At 36.9% G+C, this 20,999-nt stretch overlaps 1 protein-coding gene across 1 annotated transcript in view; it reads right to left on the bottom strand.

The window, feature by feature from the left end:
- Positions 1-20,709, bottom strand: part of LOC131934876 (uncharacterized) — a 32,236-nt gene extending 11,527 nt beyond the window's left edge. The window contains exons 1-12 of the mRNA XM_059291025.1: positions 20,549-20,709; positions 18,796-19,045; positions 17,467-17,626; positions 15,085-15,218; positions 13,852-13,999; positions 13,062-13,198; positions 12,391-12,544; positions 12,075-12,205; positions 11,158-11,278; positions 10,796-10,950; positions 9,900-10,029; positions 8,637-8,773 (exon numbers count right to left, since the gene is read on the bottom strand). Of these exons, the coding sequence (XP_059147008.1) occupies positions 8,637-8,773; positions 9,900-10,029; positions 10,796-10,950; positions 11,158-11,278; positions 12,075-12,205; positions 12,391-12,544; positions 13,062-13,198; positions 13,852-13,999; positions 15,085-15,218; positions 17,467-17,626; positions 18,796-19,040 (1,652 nt within the window). The 5' untranslated portion in view covers positions 19,041-19,045; positions 20,549-20,709. The remainder of the gene's footprint in view (positions 1-8,636; positions 8,774-9,899; positions 10,030-10,795; positions 10,951-11,157; positions 11,279-12,074; positions 12,206-12,390; positions 12,545-13,061; positions 13,199-13,851; positions 14,000-15,084; positions 15,219-17,466; positions 17,627-18,795; positions 19,046-20,548) is intronic.
- Positions 20,710-20,999: the final 290 nt, after the last annotated feature.

Raw genomic sequence — 20,999 nt, 5'->3', positions numbered from 1 at the left:
GTACATTTTTCAGGTAGTCTACTGATGTACATTATTCAGGTAGTCTACAGATGTACATTTTTCAGGTAGTCTACTGATGTACATTTGTCAGGTAGTCTACTGATGTACATTTTTCAGGTAGCCTACAGATGTACATTTTTCAGGTAGCCTACAGATGTACATGTTTCAGGTAGTCTACTGATGTACATTTTTCAGGTAGTCTACTGATGTACATTATTCAGGTAGCCTACAGATGTACATGTTTCAGGTAGTCTACTGATGTACATTTTTCAGGTAGTCTACAGATGTACATTTTTCAGGTAGTCTACTGATGTACATTTTTCAGGTAGCCTACAGATGTACATTTTTCAGGTAGTCTACTGATGTACATTTTTCAGGTAGTCTACTGATGTACATTTTTCAGGTAGCCTACAGATGTACATTTTTCAGGTAGCCTACAGATATACATTTTTCAGGTAGTCTACTGATGTACATTTTTCAGGTAGTCTACTGATGTACATTTTTCAGGTAGTCTACTGATGTACATTTTTCAGGTAGCCTACAGATGTACATTTTTCAGGTAGCCTACAGATGTACATTATTCAGGTAGCCTACAGATGTACATGTTTCAGGTAGTCTACTGATGTACATTTTTCAGGTAGTCTACTGATGTACATTTTTCAGGTAGTCTACTGATGTACATTATTCAGGTAGCCTACAGATGTACATGTTTCAGGTAGTCTACTGATGTACATTTTTCAGGTAGTCTACTGATGTACATTTTTCAGGTAGCCTACAGATGTACATTTTTCAGGTAGTCTACTGATGTACATTTTTCAGGTAGTCTACTGATGTACATTTTTCAGGTAGCCTACAGATGTACATTTTTCAGGTAGCCTACAGATGTACATTTTTCAGGTAGTCTACTGATGTACATTTTTCAGGTAGTCTACTGATGTACATTTTTCAGGTAGCCTACAGATGTACATTTTTCAGGTAGTCTACAGATGTACATTTTTCATGTCACCTACAGATGTACATGTTTCAGGTAGTCTACTGATGTACATTTTTCAGGTAGTCTACTGATGTACATTTTTCAGGTAGCCTACAGATGTACATTTTTCAGGTAGTCTACTGATGTACATTTTTCAGGTAGTCTACTGATGTACATTTTTCAGGTAGCCTACAGATGTACATTTTTCAGGTAGCCTACAGATGTACATTTTTCAGGTAGTCTACTGATGTACATTTTTCAGGTAGTCTACTGATGTACATTTTTCAGGTAGCCTACAGATGTACATTTTTCAGGTAGTCTACAGATGTACATTTTTCATGTCACCTACAGATGTACATTTTTCAGGTAGTCTACTGATGTACATTTTTCAGGTAGTCTACTGATGTACATTTTTCAGGTTGTGACCTACTTAGGTCGAGTCATTTTTATTTTGACATTGTATAGTTCCTTATATGGAATGATTGTGTAACACCTGGGGTTTTTCCATTGACTATTAAGGTGTTTGAGACATAGAAAATTTCCATTAAAATCTGATTGAATGATTCTGATCAGATGATTATCCCAACCAATGGCGACATGAGTTGAGGATAACCTCCCCTGTCACAGAAGTCTTTAATTGCCCCGCACACTCGCAACACGAGGCAGTTTATCTTGACCTGGCAGTCTACGAGGCCGTTTTACCTTGGTCAGGCAGCCGTCCACATTGTCCGGCTATAGACTCTGACCATTTGAACGTGAGAGTACTTAAGACCTGTGTGTGCCTTGCTTTCTTAAAGTGATTTAGTCTTCTAGTTTAATATTACTTGTCGCTCAGTAATTCTAGAAACTACAGCAGTGTTGTGTGGCCTGTAGCTGTTCTTTAGACAGTGTAGAAATCTGTGATAGTGTTTTTTCCTACATTGTGTAAGTTGGGTTTTTGATATTTTATACATTAAATATTTTATTTAGTTCAACCTTGTGTTCTGCCACTTCTGAGTTCGCTGATTAAAAGGTCGTATGTAGATTGGATGAGTGTTAATTACAATAGTATCACTAGCTTCCCTAGACATTAAATTCGAGCCCTAGTGGTCGTTGTGTTAAGTGTTCATCCACTTAGGCCGTAAGGCATTTGCATATGACCCCGAAAAAAGAATCCGGGGACGTTCTCCTTCTATTTGGCTGATAGATAGGTTAACGTTACAAAGTGGGAGCTCGCCGAGATTTAATCTGTCGTTCCAGTTGTTGGTTATATCAGTTGAATACTAAGGTTAGTTGGATTTAGTTGTTTTTATATCCAGTAGCGCAGTGTTCTTACAACGCGCGCTCAGGCTAGAGTATCTAGGTCAAATAAGCAGACGTGTCGTCCTAGATTGAAGAGGTCAAGTACACGGCCCAACGCTGTGTATTAATTTAAAGAATCTAGGCTTGTTGTGATTTTCAAGTTAGAGTTATGGAGTCTTTTTTGGCTAATCCTACTGTTGAAGATGTAGAAAAGTTGAGTAGAAAAGTTTTGGTTAGTGTTGTTAAGGAATTGAAATTGGATTATTCTGTTACGCAGAAGTCAGAGGTGTTGAGAGATAAAATTGTTGTTCATTTCATTAATGAAGGGGTATTTGATGAAAGTTTGTTGGCTGGTGTATTACTTCGTGAGGAGAAAGTTGCTTTAGAGAAGGCATTAAAAGAACAGGAGTTAGAGGTTAAAATTGCTTTAGATAGGAGGAGGTTGGAATCAGAATTTGGTCAAGTTAGTGATGTCACTTCTCTGGTAGATCCAAAAAAGTTGTCGGTAGGGCAAGTGATTGCCAAATTTGGGAAATTAGTGCCTAAATTTGATGAAACAGATTTGGTCGTTTTCTTTAACTCGTTTGAGAGTTTAGCGAAGACATGTGAATGGCCCGAAACTTCCATTACTGCTTTATTGAGCTCTGTCCTTACTGGGAAAGCTGCAAAAACATACCAGGCCCTCTCTCACGACGTTCAAAATAACTATAGTTTGGTCAAGACTGCCATTTTAAAGGCCTACGCACTGACGCCCGAGGCCTATCGGACAAAATTCCGAACACTCCGCAAGTTACCCACACAATCATATGTGGAATTTCTCTTTGAAAAGGAGAAAATATTCTCAAGGTGGCTACACTCTGAGGAAGTTTCTGAGTTTGAGAAACTCAGGTCACTTATCCTAAGGGAAGAATTCCTATCGTCCCTGCCTGAAGAGATACGACTACACATTCTGGATAACAAGATAACTGACATCCAGAAGGCTGCTGAGTCGGCTGACACCTATATGTTGGTGCATAAGAAACCACCAGTGTCAGGAAACCGCCTCAACCCCGTGCTTCCCCTTTTTGGCAGCAATCATCCTGTTGGCCAACATTTGAAGACATTACAGTCCAGAGAGAACCCAAGATCAACTCTCAATCGTCGAGCAGCATGCCAGTTCTGCAAAAGGCCTGGTCACCATGTCAAGGACTATTACAAACGTCGTCAATATAACAGAGAGGTGGTGCGTACTTCTGCGCACTATGCTCTATCCCCTCAAGCAGCCAGTTCAACTATGAACTCTAGAATTCAAAAGGACTCTAATCCTAAGTGTCCGCAAGAAGGTAGTCAAGTCTCCACACATTATGTGCAGTCACATTTTGACTGTTCTCGCCACCATCCAGTTTCTTCCGAGTCTACCGATCTCGAGGGATCGAGAAAAGTTGACTTTTCATCTTTTATTGCTGAAGCCATCATTAGCAAACCAGGTGATCCGTTGTCTCAGAAGAATATCACCGTTCTAAGAGACACAGGAGCGTCACAATCACTCCTTTTGAAAAGTTCAATGGACATTACACCAGAGACGAACACCGGAAGGATTTCCATTATCCAGGGAGTGGGGACAAAATCTACTGTCGTCCCTCTACACAAGTTTGCCCTGAAACATCATCTCGTCGAAGGTGAAGTCATTTTAGGTGTGATAGATAGTATTCCTGTCCCAGGAGTACACCTACTTCTAGGGAATGACCTTGCGGGAAGCAAAGTATACCCCTGTACGGTTTCAGACCCTTTGTCAACAGTTCCAGATAATGATTATGAACTGTATCCTGCATGTGCGGTGACAAGAAGCCAGACCAAACAATTGGCTGACATCACGTCTGAACCACACCCGCCATCATCGTCAAGAAATTCGACTCTCAAACTGGAGTCTATGCTTCCAGAAAACACAAGTCTGGGCTTACCCCTGAGGATATCTCAGGAAGACATCATTAAAGCTCAACAAGTCGACGCGGAACTCAAAGCAACGGTCGAAAAATCTCTATCATCTGACGATGGAGAATATTTCTCCGAGAACGGCCTCTTCTTTCGTCGCGCTATACCAGTGAATGCCTCACCAGCCGAACCATGGTTGGGTAAAAACCAGCTGTGGGTCCCTCCACCTTATCGGCATGAAATACTTAAGCTGGCACATGACCATCCAATGTCAGCGCACCCAGGTGTCACTAAAACGACGGCGAAGATCAAAGAACTGTTCTTTTGGCCCAAAATGAGAAAAGATGTGTCGCGTTACTGCAGAAGTTGCACGAACTGTCAGTTGGCCGGAAAGCCAAACCAGACAATTCCTAAGGCCCCTTTGAGTCCGATTCCTGTATTAGAAGAACCTTTTTCTAAAATCGTCATGGACTGTGTAGGTCCCTTGCCTAAAACCAAGGCGGGCAACGAGTACCTACTTACCTTTATGTGTTCAAGTACCCGTTTTCCCGAGGCGATTCCCTTACGGAACATTAAGGCAAAGACTGTAGTCAGAGCCATGACCCGGTTCTTCACTACCTTTGGATTACCTAGAATCGTGCAAACAGATCAAGGCAGCAACTTCACCAGTCACCATTTTCAGGAAGCGCTAGCCAAGCTAGGCGTTACCCACATCACCAGCTCAGCCTACCACCCTCAGTCTCAAGGCGTACTTGAGAGGTTCCACCAAACCCTCAAAACCATGCTAAGAACGTTCGCTAATAGTAACACCCAATGGGATGAGACTGTTCCTTGGATTATTTTCGCCGCGAGGGACTGTGTCCAGGACTCTTTAGGCTACTCGCCTTTTCAACTTGTGTTTGGACATTCTGTCCGGGGTCCCCTGAAGCTGATACACGAACGTTGGACAGGTACCAGTGATCATCCAGTGGAAAACTTCGACGATTTTCACGTTCGACTGAAAGCCGTGTGCGAAATGGCTCACAAGAACTTAAGAAAGGCCCAAGTTAGAATGAAAGAACTGTATGATAAGAGTTCTTGTAAACGAACATTCAATCCAGGCGACAAAGTTCTTGTGCTAGTACCTAATCTGAACAATGCGTTGTCCTTGAGATATTGTGGACCCTTTACTGTGCATTCAAAATTAAGTGATTTGAACTATGTTGTCAATACGCCCGACAGAAGAAAGAAACAGACAGTGTATCATGTCAACTCACTGAAAAAATATTATGATAATTGTAACAATTTTCAATCCACAGCTAAAACTACTTTACCTGTATGTTCAAATGTTTCTGATGATGTGATACATGATAAATTGAAACCCCCAAAATTGGTAAATTCTTCCTTTTTAGATAATTTGAATGTCCACCTTATGCATTTGTCCACAGAGGAAAGCCATAGATTGTCTCAGTTATTTGAGACATTTCCCTCTATTTTTGGGGATGTCCCCAAAGAAGCGAAGGTTCCACCTCATGATGTAGACGTTGGTGACGCAAAACCCATTAAACAACACCCCTATAGAGTTAACCCGGAAAAAGCTGCTTTGATAAAAGATGAAATTGATTATATGCTCAAGAATGATATCATTGAGCCCAGTTTCAGCAACTGGAGTTCCCCATGTCTCCTAGTCCCGAAAGACGGTGGATCTTTCAGGTTTGTGACCGACTTTAGGAAGGTGAATGCGCTCACCAAAGCTGATTCCTATCCCTTACCTCGGATAGAGGACGTTATTGATAAAGTTGGTCAAGCTAAGATAATTTCCAAAATTGATTTACTTTCAGGATACTGGCAAATCCCCTTATCTGACCGTGCAAAAGAAATATCTGCTTTTGTAACCCCTAATGGTTTTTATAGATACAAACGCATGCCCTTTGGTATGCGAAATGCTGGTCAAACTTTCCAGAGGGTCATTAACTCTGTCATTGCTGACATAGACCAATGTGAGGCCTACATAGATGATATAGTTGTATTTTCTAATACTTTTGAAGAACATATTGTTCAATTGACTAACCTTTTTAGAAAATTGTCTGAAGTGAATTTTACTGTAAACTTACATAAAAGTGATTTCTGTAAAGCTTCAATTACCTATTTGGGTTATCAAGTGGGAACGAACCAAGTTCGGCCCATTGAAGTTAAAGTAGATGCTATTGTAAGGTTACCACCTCCCAAAAATTGTAAAGAGATCAAAAAGTTCCTTGGGATGGCTGGTTACTATAGGCGGTTCTGTCAAAACTTTTCAGCTATTGCTGAACCTCTTACTGCATTATTGAAAAAGGGTGTTGAATTTGAATGGTCCAATAAATGTCAAGAAGCTTTTTTAACCATTAAGTCATTTTTATCAAATGCTCCTGTTATGGCTGCACCAAATTTTAGCAAGCCCTTTAAACTTGCCATTGATGCTAGCAACTTAGCCATTGGCTCAGTCCTATTTCAAGAAGACAACATGGGAATTGACCATCCCATTGCCTTTTTTTCCAGGAAGTTAAATGAGAACCAAAAGAATTATTCTACTATTGAAAAAGAAGCTTTAGCTTTGGTTTTATCATTACAACATTTTGAAGTCTATGTCTCTTCTTCAACCAATCCAGTCAGAGTGTTTTCTGACCATGATCCCCTGAAATTTACCTCTAAGTTAGGACAGACAAATCAAAGAATATTGAGATGGTGCTTATATTTCCAAAATTTTAATCTGGAAATTTCACACATTAAGGGTAGTGATAATGTTGTGGCTGATTGTTTGTCAAGGATGTAAAATCTTGTTACACACATTGATCATGTGACACGCTTTGTGGTTCATTAGGACCATAAACAGGTTTTGTTTGAGTGTCACTCATATGAAAATGAGTGGTGTGAGTTAGAATTTTTCAAAATTCTAATCCTGTTGAATATTTTGTTTATTTTCAGGTGAACCTTAATTAAAGGTGGGTTTTGATTATATGTAATCTTTTATAAAAATATGTCTCATATGACTCAATTGATATTGTAGCTAGTCATTGAAATAAAGGTCTTACCCTGGCGGGTTTACCACCTTTAATATCCACATGGAAATATTGTAATACCCTTTTTTGAGGGATTTTGATGTATAATTACTTTTTGAAGGGTTACTCCCCTTTCACCAATTGTAAAAGTTGGAGTTACTTCCCTTTTATGTTCAGGGATATTTTCATCTGGTATTATGATTTTGATTGCCTACTACATTTGTAAAACATTTTTGTTATTTCATTGCCAGATTGGTTCCTTATGTATGTTCTTGTGGAACCTATCTGTCACTTCCAAAAAGGGAGGGGATGTGACCTACTTAGGTCGAGTCATTTTTATTTTGACATTGTATAGTTCCTTATATGGAATGATTGTGTAACACCTGGGGTTTTTCCATTGACTATTAAGGTGTTTGAGACATAGAAAATTTCCATTAAAATCTGATTGAATGATTCTGATCAGATGATTATCCCAACCAATGGCGACATGAGTTGAGGATAACCTCCCCTGTCACAGAAGTCTTTAATTGCCCCGCACACTCGCAACACGAGGCAGTTTATCTTGACCTGGCAGTCTACGAGGCCGTTTTACCTTGGTCAGGCAGCCGTCCACATTGTCCGGCTATAGACTCTGACCATTTGAACGTGAGAGTACTTAAGACCTGTGTGTGCCTTGCTTTCTTAAAGTGATTTAGTCTTCTAGTTTAATATTACTTGTCGCTCAGTAATTCTAGAAACTACAGCAGTGTTGTGTGGCCTGTAGCTGTTCTTTAGACAGTGTAGAAATCTGTGATAGTGTTTTTTCCTACATTGTGTAAGTTGGGTTTTTGATATTTTATACATTAAATATTTTATTTAGTTCAACCTTGTGTTCTGCCACTTCTGAGTTCGCTGATTAAAAGGTCGTATGTAGATTGGATGAGTGTTAATTACAATAGTATCACTAGCTTCCCTAGACATTAAATTCGAGCCCTAGTGGTCGTTGTGTTAAGTGTTCATCCACTTAGGCCGTAAGGCATTTGCATATGACCCCGAAAAAAGAATCCGGGGACGTTCTCCTTCTATTTGGCTGATAGATAGGTTAACGTTACAAGGTAGTCTACTGATGTACATTTTTCAGGTAGTCTACTGATGTACATTTTTCAGGTAGTCTACTGATGTACATTTTTCAGCTAGTCTACAGATGTACATTTTTCAGGTAGTCTACTGATGTACATTTTTCAGGTAGCCTACAGATGTACATTATTCAGGTAGCCTACAGATGTACATGTTTCAGGTAGCCTACAGATGTACATTTTTCAGGTAGTCTACTGATGTACATTTTTCAGGTAGTCTACTGATGTACATTTTTCAGGTAGTCTACTGATGTACATTTTTCAGGTAGTCTACTGATGTACATTTTTCAGTTTCTAAACATCTCCACCCATTTCTAAAAGGCAATAAATCAAACTGACTTGATTGGTTCAGTAGCTGTGTGAATAAAATCATTAGCAGCTCTCTGTATTGGCCAGGATGTCATCCATGGATTATCTTCATCTTTCAATATCTCATGGAACTTTCTCATTGCTTCAATCATGGTATTTTTATCTTCCTGTAGACAAAGAAGTATAATTCAAGAAAAAAATTTCTATCCCTATTTATACATGGCAATACAGAATTGCTGATACAAGTTGTTTTTTTTAATTTGTTTTTTTAGGGATTGGGAGAAGGTTATGGTTATTTTTGTTTGTAGAACTTTAAACATCATCTTGGTATTGCGGTACTAGTCCATGTGGTGAAAGTTAGACAGTTGTATGTGTTTCAAGTATAAACTGTGAACCATTGCATAGGATTTTTCTGATTATTTCATCTAAGTGTATTGTCCTGTGTTTTTAAGGTTAACAAGCATATGTTTAAGGGGAGTGGCAACCAAACCTTTAGTGGTAACAATAAAATTATTTACACAAGACAACAGAAGCTAACCTAAACAATCAACTGCTGTATTGTTCAAAATAAAGCTTACCTTAACATGTAAATTTATTTAAATCCCTATTAAAATGTAGACCTTATAGCTAAACAATTAAGCTAATAAACAGATAGGCATCACTTTATCACTGAACAAAGGTAGTCTAATTACTTAAAGAAATATATATAGGGTGGATTTGGGTAATCCATACTGGTGTGTAATTTGTACCACCCTCAAACCTTATGTATAGAAAATCATTCTATATGATGAGATCTATGTGCTGACTAAAAAGCAGTGGAATCGGGCATTAAAGAGAAGCCATAAGTTAGTTTTGTGTTTTGTCACTATTTGATGTAATATTAGGTTTTCTTCCTGACTGTGCTATGCAGTAGACGATACACTGCATATTTTGTTTTAAACATACTACGATGCTGACAAAATCATGCTACTTCATTAATAAAAACCTTTTGTTTGGTTAACTTTTCCAATTACAAACATGAAGCAAAAATTGTTTTTTAGTCAAGGTCAGATCAATTGTATCTTCATATCTTTTGTCCTGATATATTTTATCCTGATCTTTTGTCTGTGATATCATTTGTCCTGAGATCATATGTCTGTTAGATATTTTGTCTGAGATCATTTGTCCTGAGTATCATTTGTCATGGAAGCATACATATATATATATATATATATATATATATATATATATATATATATATATATATATATATATATATATATATATATATATATATATATATATATGATATACCTTGATATTAAGTTCTGTTTTTTCAGCTATGTCCTCTGATAGTTCAATAAGAATCTTTTGTTTAGTAGCCATAAATTTTAAACACAGGTTCATCATTCTCTTACTGTAAGCTTTTAACATTTTGGCCTTCCTGTAAAAAATATGTATTTTAAAAAACTCATAAGGGAAAGTATTAAGCATGATTGAACTTGACAACATAATCATCAGTATATTATTTCTCAAATGCTAAAAAAATATAACTGACAGTTATTTCTTTAAAAACACTGATTTTAAAAAACTGAGAGGAAAACATGAAGGGTTACATCAGCATGTTTGTTGTTGCTATTGTCTAGTTATCTGAATGGCTTAGTTGGGTTTAGGACAATTGCCTACTTATTGTAATGCCTCCCCCCTCCCCTTCCTTTTTTTGCTGAAAATTCCTATCAGATACAGAAATTAATAAACTCTACACTAATATAAATAGGGGATAATTGTTAGGTGGGGATTATTTAAGGTTTAAAATAATGTTGGGTGGGGGTTAATTTCAGTGGGGAGGGGGGAAGGAATAAACATGGTCAACTAACAGGAGTGTATTGTCCTTGTTCCTGACATGCTTAGTTGGCCATCACAAAAAGTAAATTTGAAGAAAAATCTCATTGTAATTCAAAAAATCCTTAATGCTAATAGTTGAAAATCAACATATTAGTTCTGTGTTAGAATATTTATATAATCTTTGGGAAAATGTGTGTGAAATGCATTCTACCAATATTAACCCAAATTTTCTATTATCTATGGTAATGATTGACAGCCCAATGATTGTCTCTCTTGTGTTAAATTATGTTAAAAAGAGGGGTTTAAATGTGTTACTATGTTTACATTTTTTTAAATTTATATTAATAGTGAAGTATTTATCTTACTTCATGCCCTCAATAATATAACAAATAGTCCTTTTCATGTAGTCAAAACAGCTCTCAATCTTTTCTTTCTCTTTCTTGTCCAACTTGTCAATCCCCACTGGCACCTCAAACTTTTCTATCAGTTCAAACACCTGATCAGCAATCTCAGCATGCTCCTGATGGTTGATCAAATATTCATAAAAAGCTATCATTGGTAAATAATGTAATGTAACTTCTATTTTACTTTGGGTCAGGAAAGTTGAATGGAAGGAGTCCCTGAGCCCACACAGCTCTAATGGGTACCTGACACGTTTGTAAACAATCCCATTACATTAATACCTAACTACAGCATGAAGGGTATTTTTTCCAAACATAATTTCTACCTTCCAGTTGATGGCTTTACTTTCACTAGCTATTGTATAGGTAGCCCTCATGGTAGATTCACATGGTCGTTTGAATAAAGGAACCAGAAGTTCAACCCATGCTCTTGTTAGTGATTTGTTACTAAAAAATATTTAAAAACAAATGTATATACATTTATATGATAGACACTTACAATAATCATATCATAGTGTCAATGCTTTTGAATTTTCCCTGCTAAACATATTATGATATTAAATATCTCTATACTGGAAAAGTTACACTTGAACCAATATTATGTAATTTGACAACACTTGATTGAGTGGAGGTCATATTTAACAAGATGAATATGTCTGTAGAACTATATACTTTGTGACCAGCAAAGAAAACTTACATATATACATATATATGATAGACACTAAAAATAATCATGGCATCATGTTAATATATGTATATATATATGTATGTATATATATATATATATGTATGTATGTATATATATATATATATGTATGTATATATATATATATATATATATATATATATATATATATATATATATATATATATATATATATATATATATATATATATTTTTTAAATTTATTTTTTTAATTAATTTATTTATATATTTATTTACTAGCCGTCCCAACCAGACCCTTCACTGGCCTTTGTGAAAAATGTCTCTTTAAAGGACCGTGAATTGTGTGTATATTAAGCAGCAAATACTCTAAACATAACTTTAAACCTAACCATAACCAACCACAACGACAACAAACACAAATACAAACATAAACACAACTGCAAACCACAAACAAACATAAACATAAAACAGTAACATAAATATAACCCAACCCTCACCACAAAATCAACCACAAACATAAACATATAAATAATTTAATGTTTAGCATTATCAATATTTATCTAATTTAACTTATACCTAGCATAAAGATTCTTCAAAGCATCATCAACTATGCTGTAAGTGCACCATTGTTGTACAAACTTCATGTCTATAACATCCAACATTTTAGCATATCTCTGGGTTATACTTTGAAAAGTTGATGCATTTTTCTGAAATAGCAATGAAATTTTGTATGATTTTTTAAAAAAACATAAGATGTAAAAAGTAACACACAATCAAGAAAAAATCTCAATTTTATTATCACATAAACTAATTTTTAAGCACTAATAATTAATGAGGAATCAAAAAAATATGTTTAAATTATTTTAGAGAGGTGAAACTAAGTTAAACTTACTGAATATTCTTTTTTTGGGGTGTTTCTAAAAAGTCTTGTTGCTTCGTTAAAAAACACTACTGCGTAATCCTTGTCACCTTTGTAGGAACATTTTGTTGCAGCTATAGCCAGATCAAAAGCTTCATTATAGAACTCTTCAACCAAACCTCGAGCTCTGTAGAAAACAAATTTAGTAATGTTCAAGCTGTGTATATTTTAAAATTAAAACTTAATGTTGTACAACTGAGAGAACTATATAAATATATTTTGTTTATTTTTAGTAAATTGGGCTTTGTTGCTTGGTATAATCATACTCATGTTGCTAGTCAAATTAACCGTCAACATAATTAATTATGCATAGGATGGCGAGGTCAGACGGTAGAGGGCATGAAATTCTGATCCCGGGCTTGAGTTCGCATGGATGTCCATGAGTCCACCTAGCTGTGAAGGGTACCTGACTCATGTTACGGAAAGTAAAGGTGGCTTCATATGCTGAGGTAACAGATGCAGATGAACTATACTTCATCTGCCCCATTGATTGCCAGGTCTGAAAAGGTAACTTATTTATTATCCAAATTCACCATGTGGCAGAGTACATCTGATCTATATGTGCTATCAATTAATTACCTGAACTGTCATTTTTGCGTAATTTTGTTTAGTCAACTATTACCTCTACAAATATGTTAACTTACCCTAATTTCTCCATAAATTTCCCTATAAAATCATCCATTTTATTGACAACATCTTTGTGAGGGTTGAAACTGCTGCTGCTAATCAGTTCACAGCATCTTTTTATATAGCTTTTAAGCAGGGGAAAATCTTCAACATACTACACAAGGATAGGGAAGAAACATATTTATATCTATTTAATATCATATTATTATTAATATGTTCAGCAACAATCAGCAGATGAAAATTCAAAAGACATTTATTGACAGTAAAAATTATTGTTAGTGTTTATCATGCTAAATAAATAATAAACTGTCATACAAAACAATATACCTTTCATAAAGAAGAATCATTAGGTCTATAGTTTGCCAAGTCCTCAGTGATCAATGCTCCTTCCCCCCCCCCCCCCCCCCCAATACATATTATTTATTTAGAATATTAATATTTATTTCATTTGATTAAAAAAAATATTTTTTAAAAATGGTAGGCCTAATCTAAAATGAGTTCTAAATTTAGGGGTCATTTGTAAATAACACCTTTCTTTTAAAAATGATTTCTACCTCCCTCCTCCCACACAAAGCCTGACCACCTAAAATGTAAAAATGACACACCTCAGCAGCCCCACCCACCTACCCACCCACAACTCAATAGGTGTTCATTTTGTCCCAATTTATTTAGCCCATTGTGCTTGGTCAACAATGAGTTTATTAATCAACATTTATTGCAATAAATATAGATGTATATTAATTCTATGCTATAGCTTTATATAAAGGCCCATTAGGAGTGTGACGTTGTTCATGGACGACCCCTTACATCGAATGGTTCATCGAGTGTGTCCATAATAAACTTTCCAGTTTCTGTTAGAATTCTGTAGTTGTTCGGATGGCAGTCCCAGCAGTCGAGATACAGGAACACTACCAGATCTAGCAAAATTTTGATCTCACTCTTTATTTGGGCTTCACTAAGGACACACAAAAAGAAAGTTTGAAATGAATTATTATAGTTCTATCTAATTATCGTGCATTTACTGTCTGCTTTTTTTAAATACTTATATTTTTATGCATTAGGTATTTCTGGGGAGGGTTCATGGGAGGAAGAACTATGAATCTGCAACCAGTGTTTCTTCCAGACGTTTTTTCCGGGGGGGGGGGGGGGGGGGGCGCACTTGAAATCATCGTTAAAAGTATATATTTTCTATATAAATTCCATTTCGTTGGGGGGGGGGGGGGGGGGCGGTAGACTTTCTTCGGGGTGGCTCCGGCCAGAAATTCACAAGAGTTAGTTAATAGTTAACAAGTAGGCCTAACTGTTCAAACCTTAGACGGTAATTTATAGGCCTTATACTATACACTGAACTCTTTCCAAACTAAGTGCCTGCGAAGGATAAACGGCATAAATACCATCTCTAATGATAGATTACTAGGAGAAATTGAAATGGAAGACGTTCCCGAAATAATCGAAAAAAAGATGGCGCTGGGTGGGTTACTTTTAAGAATTATTCCAGAAGATATTACAGGAATGGCACTTCACTGGACGCCTCAAGGAAAAAGGAAACAGGGAAGGCCAAGGAAAACGTGACGGCACACGGCAGAAAAACAATTGACATAAGTAGTCTTGGGGACTGCCAAAGAACAGCCACAGACCGCAAAGGTAGAAAGAGCTTTCTGTGGCGGCCCTGTGCGTGGCACAAAAGGAAAAGATGATGATGCAGATAAGCCACATAATATTAACACGTAAAATTATCAAACAACCAACAGTAGGGACAAGTTAAAGTGGTCTCGAAATCTTATAGGAAAATGGAAGTTAGGTGTCAGGAAATAGTTCAAATAAAATAACCTAGCTCAAGATTCAGGGGAAATGGACCTACTTCATCGATGCATCGAAGTGTGTTCGTGTTGGATCGCAGTAGTTACTTGTATTTATTTTTATTAAATTATGATGGAGACTCGTATTTAAAATACAGAATACGACAGCTGTCTACTAGGTTTGTAAGCTGTAATACAGTCTAAGATAAAACCTTTCACTGCAAATTATGCATAAACTAACCTCAGTATTTCTGGAAGCTGCTTTAACAATCTCTGGTGTGCATAGTTATAATCTGTCTCTGTGGTTTTCTTGTCTATTTTGCTTTGGCAACACACAGTGTTAAATAGAGTGTCTAACTTGGCTTTATCCAACGTCTGGGGACACAAAGTTCACAACTCTGGCTGTAGAAATTTAGCCGAACTAAACTATAAGTTAAAACCTGTTATGTAACACTGATATGAATTCTAATGTGTGACTGCCAAGCAGCTCTGTCGATACTTTCCCACCTATTATAATGTCTTTTCGGAACTTAGCGTTGCGGCATATAATTTGAAATATATTATTTGATCAATATATATATATATATATATATATATATATATATATATATATATATATATATATATATATATATATATATATATATATATATATATATATATATGCCCATATAGCCTATATATATAGCCTATATATATAGCCTATATAAAGGCTAAATATATAATATATGCCTATATAATACTTGTGTGTATTTTGTATGTGTGTATACATTTTGTTTGTTTGCTTGTGTAGACCCTATTTGTGATATTGTTTGTTTCTCGCTTTATTTGCGTAACACACACACACACACACACACACACACACACACATGGTCGTTGGTCACACCTCATGGTCGAACCCCAGTTGTGCCGTCCAGGAACCTAGTCAGTAGTCAGACTTTATAAGCACGTACACATTCTTGGGCCACAGCAGAGGCGTAGCGAGGGGTGCGGACCGCACCGGGTGACACCATTTAGGCGGGTGACACCAAGGCAAAAAATAGTAAAATATATAGAGAAAAATTTGAGGGGAGGGTGCAAATCGAAAGTTTGAGGGGTGGGGTGCAAATCGAAAGTTCTAGGGGCAGGGGGGTGCACATCGAAAATTTGTCCCCGGGAAGAGTCGCTACGTCTCTGAGGGGGTGACACCATTAAGTGCCGCACCTGGTGACACCCGACCTCGCTACGCCTCTTATATATATATATATATATATATATATATATATATATATATATATATATATATATAATATTATTCATTATTATGTAGCAATATTTATTGTATTTATTAAAAAATAATTAATTAAGTATAATGTTCAAAAATATTAGATTTCTAAATATAGAAAATCAATCAGTATGAATTGAAAACATATATATGGGAGATAACTTATCTGTATACCCCAACAAGTGTTGCGATGTAGAGTGATTAAAATGTTGCATAATTTTAATAGAATTGACATTTTATTTTAAGTTTTATAATTCAGCGTATGCAATATTATTAAGTGTTGCTCTTTTTGTTATCCATAAGCGTTATATTATTGTTGAACTTAAAGTAAATGCAACCTTTACAATTTTGTAAAATGAAATTGAAGACATTCAAAGACTTACGATTAACTTCATTTCCTTAATGGGAGTTTCTGTTGTTTAAAAACTATTTTTTCGTACATTAACCAACACATTCACGACAACTAAATCCTCGTGATGTAAACACTCTTTAACTGTATTATTTCGCCCACTTCAACGCCTCTAGAATATCCTCTCTCTCTCTCTCTCTCTCTCTCTCTCTCTCTCTCTCTCTCTCAAGCTATAAACTACAACGACTCTACAATATTTGATACTACCAAATGAGAATCAATCACCGCCCAACCAAGAAGCAAGGCCAAAGAACTACGAGAAGGGATCATGTATTAACATGAAAAAGAAAACCAAGGGACCTGAAGTGTAAACAAATGTACAAGAAGTAGTAGGAAGGACAAGGAAAATTCCAATAATGTGCATACATTTGTATAAAATTGTATGTATGTATGTCCATGTAAACCGGCACTTGCTTCCTACCCTTGCTCGAGTTGGGAAGTAACAAGAGAGGAACTATATTTTTAAAAAAGAATCACATAATCTATTTGAGCTTTATGTATTTGACTGAAAAAAAACAACTGTGTACATTAAAAAAAATCATTAAAAAATGTTTTAATAGCAAGCTTTTGTGTAATAATGCACTAAAAAGTAGAACATTAATTATATACTACTATTTAAATTACTATAAAGAAAAGCGTGGGTCACGTTGTACCTATTAAATACCTTTACTAATATTTGGAAAAAAAAATAGTAAAATATATAGAGAAAAATTTGAGGGGGGGGGGGGGAGGGTGCAAATCGAAAGTTCGAGGGGCGGGGTGCAAACATTTGTCCCCGGGAAGAGTCGCTACGCCTCTGAGGGGGTGACACCATTAAGTGCCGCACCTGGTGACACCCGACCTCGCTACGCCACTGGGCTACAGTTAAACTTATGTAATACATGTGACATAGTTGAGAAAGGGGAGGGAGCATTTACACGAATAAATAAAAAGCTTGAAATATAAATTACCTGCGTGTAGCCCTTAAAGTCAAATTCTCGCTCATCAAGACAAAAATAAGCAATCTTAAGGTGAAGGATGGACATGCTGTTGTCGAGAAGACGCAACATAAAGGTAAAAAATGTCTGCTGGATCTCAGACAAGGGGACGCCATGGTTCTCTACCAGCAGGCTGGGGAGTAGAGCAACGTTTGTTGTCACAGCTGTTGGTGAACTTGTATCGCTTTGTGAGTACATTTTCATGAGCACTTAAAACCACAATTTTATGCTATAAAATCGTTATGATATATATATATATATATATATATATATATATATATATATATATATATATATATATATATATATATATACCGTTGGCAATAGTGGCCAATGTACCATATATAGTGTAATAGCAGGAGGAGAAACTAAAACGGACGCGCTGCTAAATACCGAAGTTACTTGAATGAATAGATTGACTTCCTCCAATATATGTCCATTTACCAGTATGTCTGCCACTATACCATTTGGGTTGTTGGTCATCACCTTTGTCCTGTCAGCATTGATTTCCACGCCATATATTGTTGATGTTCTGTCTAATCTTACATTGCCTGCTATGAGATCTATGTCATTAGCGAAGCATAGGTTGATAATAATCCGACCCTAGACTGAGCCGACACGGCATCAGTCTTGATGCTTACTGGGCAGATGTTGAAAAGATGGGAGAGAGCAAGCAGCCTTGCCTGACACCAATGGTTGTTGAAACCATTTTTTACAACTTTTTTTTTACTAAACTCAAAATTTCTTCATTCGTGTAACTTGATAGTAGGATGTCAATCCCATTCCTCCTCCCATGATCATACACACAAAATATGTGTAGTTTAAAAAATAAATTGTGTGAAATAAAGTCATTTTATAAATAATCGCAGTTTATTTACTATAAGGCGAACCTATTTATCAAATCATTTAAAAACAGACATTATGCTTATTAATACTAAATAAACGTAGACAATAGGCCTACATCATTGCTGAAATACAACTCTATACAACTATTCAACAAATTTATAAACCACAACAAAGAGGCGTAGTGAAGGGGGGGCGGGGGGACGGGACATATGTCCCCGGGCGCCGACCTTAGGGGGCGCCAACATGGGTTGGAAAAACAAATTGAAAGTTTGAGGGGGGTGCAAATTGAAAGTGTGAGGGGAGGGGGTGCAAATTGAAGGTTTGAGGGGAGGGGTTGCAAATCGAAAGTTTGTCCCCGGGGGGCCGGGAAGGGTCGCTACGCCTCTGCCTAACTCTAGGCCTACCATTTTTTTTCTAATCTAACTTTGACGATCACGTGATACACAAAAAACTCACGTGCCGAAGCGTACAATGTCTTCAAATGCTGCCCTGGCCTGCTCCCATCCTCTGGTCTGGTACTCCGGCTGCTGGCCAGAGGTCAGTTTGTCCCCCAGGGCATCCAGCACTTTCTTCAGGTCCTGAAACTCCCTCTTCTCCCCTTCGTTGCTGCCGTAGCACCAGTCGCTCATTTCGTTAGCGAACTGTCGGCGGATGTCTTCGTCATCGTGCACGAAGTTGCAGTTTTTTATCCTCACATCCATTTGACCTGCAGAATGTAAAGGGACGTCTATAAATGACATCGCGCACATAATTCAATGAAAGCTAACCACACGATTTTAAATATTTATTTCTTTAAAAATGGGACTAGCTTTGACAGCTCTATTCTCCTTTGTATATTGTGTGGCGGGGGTGGGGGTTGTAATCCTATGTTATAGAAGTACTAAAATTATATTTCGCATTGTACCAGAGTTGTAAAAAATATTTCATAGGGCTTCAATATACAGAGGTACAAATTGCAGAAAGTATTGCTTTTTATAATCAAATCAGCAACCTATCTAGAAGAGAAAACTCTGAAATTAAGCTACAGCTGCCTTTGCGAACTGTTCTTTAGTGGACACTAGCTATGGAAACTAATCCAGAATAAAAAGCAGGGTGATTCAACGGGCTATATTATGTATAATTATTACATAATGACACCGAATACGTAATTATGTTGGAGGGAATCACCTCCAAGATTACAATTAAGAAAGAAGAATGTATTAAATGTAATTAATGTCTCATTTTTTAAGGACTAAATGTTGTTTTTTTTTAACAATCGATCCGATGCGGACTTTGGCTTATATATAGGGCCGCGAGAAGCCATCCAACATGAAAGGGAACCTCTCTCGCCTACACACCGTCAGAAGTTTTTTATAACGTGCTGAATAAGGCCGCTGACTTTTGTGATATTGCTATTGAACTCCTGTGTGAAGTGAATATTTACTGGCTTTTACATCGGGATTGGCTGATATTGACATAGCATTTTGGCCTCAGAATAAACATGGATTGAATATTGAATGTGTGGTTGAAATAATGCCTTGTGCTGAATGCTTAATTTTTTAACGAGTTATTTGTAGATAGAATTAGCAAAATTTTGTGCTTGGAAAATCGTTGGCTATTGGCGCTTATAGAAGGCTGGAATATCGATGTTAAAATGCTTGCTAGCTTCACGTGGAAGTTATCTAGTACAATAACAAGGAAAGACAACTAGTACTCTAAATGGGACAGCCAGTACCATATCAATGGAGGCTAGCTAGTTTGTTCATGCAGTTATCGCTGCTCTTATACTAGAGTTACTCAAACTGAAACAAAATGCACAGAAATTGCACCGTAAAACGGGGGGGGGTCAATTATATTGGCACAGTCTTCAAATTTGGTGATCATTGGACATAGTCATTGTTTCAGATGTAATCTCCTTAAACAGCGATCATCATCATTTTCCGTTCGTGCCCAAGACACATGGGACAGATGAAGTAGAGTTGAACTACTTCAGAGAACTCGGCATATAAAAGGAGAGTGTGTTCAGCACTATCCCTGCCGCCTTTTTTCCCTCACGTGAGTGTATCCATCAGGGCTGTGTGGACTCGGGGACGCGTTCTACTGATTTGAACCCGGATTAGCTCTCTATCGCGATACTGTATTCGTATGGTCAATGTCACAGTGATGCTGTGTTCGTATGGTTAGAAATAATTTAATATAGTTATATCAAACAGTTTGTACAAAATGTTACCTGCAGTTGTTTTGTCCTATCAGCTCTAAGCAGTCTTGTTATGGTGAAAAGATAAACGTATTCCCTCTAATATTACACCCCATCAAAAAATAGAATAACACCTCATTTAATAAAACAATAAAGCGAAACCTCTCGACAGTCCGCCAATGTCTTCAGTTTCAAACGTCAAATCTGCTGTGTTGGACTCAGCAAATAGAGCGAGGTAGAAAAAATCGATCATTGCTAGCAGTGACTGCAGTTTTTTCACCAAACATATCGATCTTTATTCGATGGTTCGATAACGAACGAACCGTAGCGCAGTAATGAATGTACTCTCCGGGGGAGTGGGGTGGAGGAGTTCAACCTTGACCTCAGACTTAATGCACCTAGTACGGGAATTCCAGTTTAAAAAGTTGAGACTTAAAAATGAGGCAGACGCAGCAAACTTGAGACTTAATTTGGGGGGGGGGGG

The sequence above is a fragment of the Physella acuta genome, unplaced genomic scaffold, assembly GCF_028476545.2.
Source record: "Physella acuta isolate Inbredline_101_S28 unplaced genomic scaffold, ASM2847654v3 ptg000119l, whole genome shotgun sequence".
Taxonomy (NCBI): Eukaryota; Metazoa; Mollusca; class Gastropoda; family Physidae; genus Physella; species Physella acuta.
This window is presented reverse-complemented; position numbering and strand designations above follow the sequence as displayed.